Consider the following 7,841-nt stretch of genomic DNA (forward strand, 5'->3'; position numbering starts at 1 on the left):
ACCATTCTCTGATCAAGTCTGAATAACTGACCACGAAGTACACAGACAAGTTGAAACAGACCGTCGATGCGACATGGTATTATATCAATTGCCGGCGTAGCCTGAACCTATGTTATATGACATGGCTTAAGGAGGGAAAGTCGAAATCTCACTTGACGCAACTCCCCTGCGTCCGACGTTCGTGCAATCTATTTTTATTGCTTAGCTTTGCTTCTACGTCAGGTCCAAGATCCTACCTGATCCATTAAATCTGTCGCAGGCTTTGAAATTCTCTCTTCAGCCACGACGAGTAGTCATCCAAGTTGGGACAATCATCTGAACTTTGAATCCGCTGCAGCGCCGATTGGAGATGCGACGTCCACGGAGAAGACTGCATCACCATCGCTAAAGCAATTATCGATGAGGGATTTTAGGGTAGTATATTGAGGTTTGTGCGCACCAGCGTGTCCGTCTGCATGCTTCAGGAGCTGGGAGAGGGCATCGCATATCGTCGGATTGACAACAAGCGCAAGAGGGCTTTCGTCTCCCAAGTAGTCTTGCGACCCGACCATGAGGAGAACATTTCGTAGGTAGTCCCAGGCCTCTACTTGGGTAAGTGACTCGGGCAGTCGGCGAGATAATATGATATGCAAAGCAAATGCAGCTACAGTGGAGATGTGAGAACCTCGCGATGCATTCTTAATTTGACGCTCACAAGCCATAGCTAATTCGGGGGTGGTATTGTCCATGGCGACTTGCCAGATGCTTTCGGCATCAGACAGCAAAGGGGCATCGCAGACCCTAATTCCCGGTTGTCCGCGCTGGAATGCCGTCAAACACGAGAGGAAACTCGCGGACAAGTTCGGCAGTTCCTTTTTTGCGGATTCACGACGTAAATATTCCATCGTAGCTTCGAGGAACTCGATAATCAACTTCTGGTTCGAGATCTGGACATTTGAAAAACATTCGATCGTCAAAAAGTCGAGAAATTGTTTCGCTTTGCGAATATGATTCCTGTCAGGCTTGTCCCCGAGCAGCTGACTATGGAAATGTGAGTGAGCCACAAATATTACACTCGATGGAAGGCTTACATCCGAGTATTGGACATACCTGTTGCAAACATATTATTATTTGACAATTTACAAAATATAAACCTACTTTTCTCTAGCTCATCATAGAACGTTGGAGATTCTTGTATCGCCTGCTTCCAACCGTCCCTCAAACTTCTGGGCTGCATCCTAGCCATGGCGTGTGTAACGTAGTCGCTAGCTGACGTCGATCACAAGGCTGAGCAACAGCTTTAACGCAGGAAGAGTTCGACTCGCCATCGTGTCCGTTTTCAATGCACGAAAGATAAACGAAGAGAAGAGTAAGGTATCTGCAGCAATCGCTAGACTTGCGAATGCCTAACAAATCTGAATCGCTCCAATGGACGAAATACCGACATGTCTTCAAGTAGAACATCTGTTTGGGCTGTGGTGAGATTTCGAGGACGTGGAGCTGAAGAAAGATACACTAAAAGCCGAGAAAAATAGGTCTATAGCCAAAGCAATTAGAACATTAACAGTCATCCAGCATAACACTCACAAGATATGCACAGATCATATATTTGCCATGTTCGTCTCCAGTAAAGGTCGACAGCATAGATATAGTCTTCTGAGGATCTGAGTCGAAAGCGCAGTGAAGCCATGTAGTTGTCTACTCTCATCAATCGAAGTCCTTCGGAGAAGAAGATGGAGTCCTAACCAGAAAGATGATGGTTTCCGAATCAGACCCGTTACATTCCGCGAGTAGTCGCCAGGTCCAAGGTACAAAATGCCTCCATAAAATGAGAACGACCTGCGAGGCATCGAGGTCTGGGCAAGGCGATACGATAGTTTGCACCGAGAGCTTGCTGTCGACAAGCATTACAAAACGTAACAGTCTCATCACCGTCGCTAGCGTATAAGGTCGAAATGGAACGTCTGTTCCTGTATCTTTTGCACTTATCGTAAAGTCCACGAGCTGTGATGCATTAAATGTCATCGTTTCTGGCTGGAGAATGAGGAATACGAACAGCGAATAGTGAGAGCAGCATCGCACAATTCATGCGCTCCTGAAATGCAGATTGGTGTTGCGCGTGTAGTGGGGAGCACTCTGAGAGTTGCACCACAGTGTGTTGCATAAAGTCTGTGAGATAGGGAAGTAGCGACACCATACTGTTGATACAATCAGGTCTTGCAATGTTAGAATAGCCAGATGGACACTTACCTGCCATCCAGTGATACGTCAGCGGCCCTTGGATGAAGAGTCAACTGGGGTTGTAATACATATCGCGAGACCAACAAGCGAAGGGCCAAGCGCTTTGCGGCAGGTGAAGCTTTTTCAGATGTCAGTATCGACGGGACAGAATCCCACCTATCTGAAGCAACATAAAAAAGCCTGACATCTAACAAAATCGCTGAATACCTGGGAGCTGCGCCGCAGCCCGTAGATTATCTTCCTCTCTTCGTTTCCTCAAAGCTTCAGGAAGCTTATCGTCGAAGTAGCGATCATTCATAGCGCTCGCGACAAATGAAACCACCTCTCCGAGTCTTGCAAGGACGGCGTCCACCCAGGATATGATGATGGGAATGACTACGACTTTGTTGAGCTCCTGGACGGCTAGAGCGTGGAATAGGCGCCGGTACTGGAACAGCAGATTTAAAAAGGACGGTCGCACTGAAGAATAGGCACATCATGAGCGGAGCCAAATGATAGACAGGAAATCACCTACATAGACAAGCGAGGGATTCCATCATGCAGCGTACATTATGGGCGGAGGTTGGACTCATCGCAAGCACGACGTGCAAGAACTCTAGAAGTGAGGCCGATGACTCCTGAACGGTTCCATGTAAAGACGCGTCCTGTGCACGTTTGAGTACGATTGTTAGTATTCGTTGATTTCGAAAGCGATACTACCTTGCGAATGAGACTGAAATCCAAGGACTCTAATGTCTTGATGGCCGCATTCACAGCGCTGATGGGATCTGAGGAATGGGTTTGGGGCGTGTTCACTAGCTGAGCGATGCTGTCGCTCAGCGTACTAGTGATGGAAACATCGGTGAGGTCTAATGGGCATGCTTTCTTAGGTGATGAAGGAGCGTCGGACTCTGGTTCAGTCTCACTATCGGACATGGGATACAAGATGGAAGTAAACCGTGGTCGTCGCTCTTGTATTATATTTGCGCTGCGTGACACAGAATAAAGTTGCATCGAAGTCAGAAGCAGCACCGCGATCTTCGATAACCATGATTTCATAAATTTTATCTATAGTCCTTCAATGTCCTTTAAAAAAGCAGTAATATCAGACTTGCATTCTAAATGCTCTTCATTTTGCGAAAACACAGCTTCAAATGCTTCGTGTCCTTCAGCAGTCTACACCAAGTAATCAGCATCCACCAAAAAAGAAAAGAGAATGTAATACTTCTCCGTCACAAAAGTCTAGGTCTTGCCAGACCTCCTCTTCTTCAGCTCGGATAGCAAGCAGCATTTCACGTCGCACGGCAGATAGACCACCTTGCAGATTACCCTTGTCATCCGCAACTTTTCGCGCAGACACTTGAACCTCTTTCACTTCAAGCGGTTTTTTTTCTTTCTTTGCTGCAGTCTGTACAGGTGGTGGTTCATCAGGATCAGGCGGAGGACCATCGTCAGAATCCTCATCAGATCCAGCATCACCTCTCGAACGACGACTCTTTCGAGACATGACATCCAAGTAAGTCAGCGTCGGTCGAAATTGATGGGTTTCGTTGATGGGTTGCAGATGTAATTGACCTTCGTGCACAAGATAAGACCAAGCGGTATCGCCATAAATTGGAACAGACCATTGCGAACCACTCCCAACATATACGCGCCCTCTTGCGGTATCAGTTCGCTCCGCATGCGCACTTCGATCAACCGCGGCTCCTCTCCTTCCATCTGCTTCATCTTCCCAGTATCCTGGTTTTTTTCACAGTCATCCTCTTGTCGAGCAGCACCGAGTGATTTGCTCCGTTCACCATTCCACACCTCTGGGCGTGGATCCACTGGTACATGGATCTCTAATCTCCGCGTGATTGGCTTTATTCGTGCGCGAATTCGTTTTCCACTGACTGCAGCCGCAGGCGGTGTTTGTAATGGACGAGAAAGAAGCGGAAATTGGTGGATGTGCAAATTCGGACTGAGACTGTTTGAATAGTGGATAGGCAGCACGCTGATGAGCTCGTCATCGTCCATCGCGAGCCTCGAGCGCTTTAGTTTTGATAGACTGATCGTGGGAGTTTGAAATATTTACAGCTATTTGCAAAACACGTTGTCAGTATGCGTAAATAAGGAAATTAAAGAAAAGAAACATCGCCACAACCCGCGCCTGGACCAGCTTCGCGAATCAAATCTGCAACACCATATATCTGGTGTATCTTCGCATTATCCATGACAAGCACGCTCAATTTTCCTGGATATGTGAAGCCAACACAGTTCACAATCTATCCGATAGTGAGCAAATTGTATTCGAAAAGATTTACAGCGGGTCACGGCTGATTTTACGGTAAGGCCGCATGGTATTATGATGGTCCGTTGAGCCAGGCGCTGTTGTGGCTCTTATTCTCTCAAATCACGCGTGCTGACAACGTTTTTGCAAATAGCTGTAATACTTAGTGGGAACGGTTACAACAAATATTTACTAGTCACTACTGCCGACGCGACCTCATCAGCTCAGCTCAGTGGTAATGCAAGTGAATTGGGGATGCAATGTCTATGTTACAATATGGCTAGCTTGTAATGAAAGTTGAGCTTCTGGATCCGGACGTAGCGGTATACTAGGTAAACTATCATGATACCGTTGCTCCCCAAAAACCCTTTCCGTCAGTTTCGTATCGCTTCTATGACACGATGAAACATCGTCGGGGAAATAATCGACTTCGGGCGTGGGTGGATGAGGGGGCAAAATGGTATTAGGGCGGGTTTCGACTTGGTGGGGAGAGAACGTGTTGGAATGGGGATCTCCCCGCGAGGAACGGGAGGGGTCGCGTAGAGCTTCGGCATCATGCCGACGGCTCGTTGGATAGTGCCGGGTGCGCACTTGGAATGAGCGTGCAACCGATGATCTAGGAGATCTTACCCTCCCCTCCGCTGAAATCTCTGCGGTACTGCAGTCTGTACGAAAACTGCGATGCCAGACGTTCGGCTGCTGTAATAGAGCTTCGTTGTCGTGGCGGCGGATGACGCGACCAAAACTATGCATCACAAGACACGAAATCAAGGCCCCTGCATTGATGTGAGTTTCCAAAACACTGGATGTGGGCTTAGTGGACCAACTCACAGTCAAAGGTCATCCAAGCCACATGATCGGCTGGGTCCGTGCTGTTAACACCGATTATAGTCATTATGACTGAAGCGGCGGTGGAAGCGGTGATAAAGGTGGTGTAAAATAACTGGATGAGCATGAGCACAAAAGGTTGGAACGCATTAACCAAAAAGAGCTGCTTACTTCATCCCTCATTACTTCTTTGAACAGCGCTACTCGAGGCATATATCGACTTATGCGACTTATGGACGAGATGGCAGGAGAAGATGACCGGCGAGGAACTGGGGCATCATTGCGAGTATTTGGAATTGTGGTGGACACGCGGATTGTGGATGTGCGAGTGGATTCAGTAGGCAGTGGCGGGATGGGCGGTCTAGAGGGCACATTCTCCGGATCACGCACTCTTTCGCGGGTACGAAACTTGGGAAGACGGCTCATGGGAATGCTCCGGTCATGGGAGAGAGACCGAGTTCTACGGGATCTGGGGTAAAATGGAGTAGGATGATCTACAGTAGGGACATAATCCCACCAGCTACGGCGACTCTGAGTGGTCTTGTGACTCTCGATACTCTCTTTTCGTGTGTCTAGATGGGGATCTGCGACATTGTCAAGAGAGAGTGATACGGTAATTCTGCCCTGGACGGCGGTGGAACCACGTGATTTCCAGACAGCATAGAGAACTGTGATGATGAGTCTCGTTGGGGAGAAGTAATAAGTTTGGACTCACAGCAAAGACAGATGAACAGCGATTCGACAAATAAAAGTATTATGAAAGCATATGAAATGGAATTAGAAGGTCTATAGCAGCGGCCTGTTATTTAAATTTAGTAGATGAAAGTGGGGATAAGAAGAGATAGAAGAGGCACCTGCAAGGCTGCGATAGCTGTTAAGTGATGCCAGATCAAGAGCGAGGAGAACGATTGCAGCGGTCCTTAGTGCGACCAAGACTAGTAGAACTAAGCGAGAGTTGTCTAGACATCGGTAGGCCTTTACGCCTAGAATACCGGACATCTATGTTGTGTAGAGGTTAGGTGAGAAAGACGATAGATATGAATTTTAGAGCGTACCAACAAAGAGAAGGATATTCCTGCAGTAGCGACTGCAATGCGCATCATGCTGATTACATAATAAAGTCAACGAGGGTGTTAAGAATTGAAAGATAGAATTGACCGACATTTTGCAATCGAAATGAGGGTGAAATTGTGCGATGAGCAAGGACAAGATGGCGACAGGTGCGAGAAGTTGACTGAGGAATAGAGTGTATAGGAGACTCTTCTTGCGAACTCTGCCTGACCATAAGAAAGCAGCTGATAGAGTTATGTTCCTTGCGAATATGGTGAAGATGGATCCCATGATGACGAGAGAGAGGTAAGTAGCTGCAAGGTCGTCGAAGAATGATGGTGCTACTAGGATGGAACCATCTGCGAGTAAATGGTAAATGGATGAATTAGATGGTAGACTTGAAGGATCTGGTAGTGTTATTGTGAAGATTGTATGGGATGGGGAAGGGCGACTGTCCATAGTACTTGAAATTGTACATGAGGAGAGGGATAATACCTCCAAGCCCTTTGCTATAGGACGCGACTTCTCAAAAAGTGTAGATTGCCTTGATGACGGTCGTCCGCTCAAAATGCAAATATGACAGCATTTACAACCGATCATCGCACGTATACATAGTAGCATCCTTACATAATTCAATCTTCACATTATGCCACAACGTCACCCAGTCATCATCATCACTGGAACTCCAGGTACTGGAAAGTCAACCCATGCTCAACTCCTACAAGACGCTTCTCCAGTCCCTCTAAAACACATCAACGTCGGTCAACTAGTAAAAGACAATTCTTTTCATCACGGCTTTGATCAACAATGGCAATCTTATACTGTAGATGAAGACAAGGTCCGCGGACATTCAACATCATCCACTTGCCCATTCTCATTGGTTCAATTTAGCTCTTAGATGAACTCGAACCATTGGCATCAGCTGGTGGAATAATCCTCGACTGGCACACTTGTGAAATATTCCCTGAGCGATGGGCAGATCTAGTCGTCGTTCTACGCTGCAATCATACCATGCTCTGGGATCGTCTCGAAAAACGGTGCGTATCCCTGACCACAACCAAAATCAACCCAGATCTGACCCAATAGCAGTAATTATCCTCTCAAAAAGATACAGGAAAACAACGAAGCGGAGATAATGGAAGTCGTGCTCCAAGAAGCCCGAGACTCCTACCCCCAACAGATTATCGTCGATCTCAAAAGCGAATCTTCTCAAGACCTCGAAAATAACGTCGCGAGCATCGTTGAATGGATAAATCAGTGGTTGAAAGATAACGGTCACGAAGACGAAGACAACACTCTTTGAGGTAGCAGTCGATACATCGGTACCGCACGCCCTTTATAAATAAGATATACGTTATAGAGACTAACCTTGCGTAGCCTTTATTGAAAGTCTATCTGACACAATAAATAAATCAAGGGCCTTACACATTAATGACGCGTGACGTCACCCACCTGAGCTCACCTCCTCATGTATACGTGAAGCAACGTACTGCGG

The 7,841-nt window shown here is 47.0% G+C and overlaps 4 protein-coding genes across 4 annotated transcripts; 1 reads left to right on the top strand and 3 right to left on the bottom strand.

The window, feature by feature from the left end:
- Positions 1–244: 244 nt before the first annotated feature.
- Positions 245–2,867, bottom strand: F5891DRAFT_965376 (uncharacterized protein; the record flags this gene model as incomplete). The annotated part of the gene is made up of 11 exons (XM_041376160.1): positions 245–384; positions 440–643; positions 695–1,053; positions 1,134–1,244; positions 1,301–1,494; positions 1,561–1,677; positions 1,726–1,983; positions 2,036–2,177; positions 2,230–2,380; positions 2,428–2,679; positions 2,735–2,867. Coding segments are annotated over 11 exons (2,061 nt in total), but the record flags the coding sequence as incomplete, so codon positions are not given.
- A 400-nt stretch (positions 2,868–3,267) lies between these two features.
- On the bottom strand, positions 3,268–4,215 carry F5891DRAFT_965390 (DNA-directed RNA polymerase III subunit Rpc5; the record flags this gene model as incomplete). The annotated part of the gene is made up of 3 exons (XM_041376165.1): positions 3,268–3,375; positions 3,425–3,774; positions 3,825–4,215. 3 exons carry the CDS (start codon positions 4,213–4,215, stop codon positions 3,268–3,270), a joined length of 849 nt encoding a protein of 282 aa, XP_041217509.1.
- Positions 4,216–4,333: 118 nt separating this feature from the next.
- Positions 4,334–6,919, bottom strand: F5891DRAFT_1073496 (uncharacterized protein; the record flags this gene model as incomplete). Its single annotated transcript, XM_041363342.1, has 8 exons — positions 6,459–6,919; positions 6,352–6,400; positions 6,151–6,295; positions 6,012–6,095; positions 5,468–5,964; positions 5,300–5,411; positions 4,623–5,244; positions 4,334–4,549 (listed from the first exon to the last, which is right to left on the bottom strand). Coding segments are annotated over exons 1-7 (1,741 nt in total), but the record flags the coding sequence as incomplete, so codon positions are not given.
- A 70-nt stretch (positions 6,920–6,989) lies between these two features.
- On the top strand, positions 6,990–7,778 carry F5891DRAFT_1118291 (P-loop containing nucleoside triphosphate hydrolase protein; the record flags this gene model as incomplete). The annotated part of the gene is made up of 3 exons (XM_041363827.1): positions 6,990–7,184; positions 7,238–7,383; positions 7,436–7,778. 3 exons carry the CDS (start codon positions 6,993–6,995, stop codon positions 7,647–7,649), a joined length of 552 nt encoding a protein of 183 aa, XP_041217511.1. The 3' UTR covers positions 7,650–7,778.
- Positions 7,779–7,841: the final 63 nt, after the last annotated feature.

The sequence above is a fragment of the Suillus fuscotomentosus genome (assembly GCF_016647785.1).
Source record: "Suillus fuscotomentosus strain FC203 chromosome Unknown F5891scaffold_156, whole genome shotgun sequence".
NCBI lineage: Eukaryota > Fungi > Basidiomycota > Agaricomycetes > Boletales > Suillaceae > Suillus > Suillus fuscotomentosus.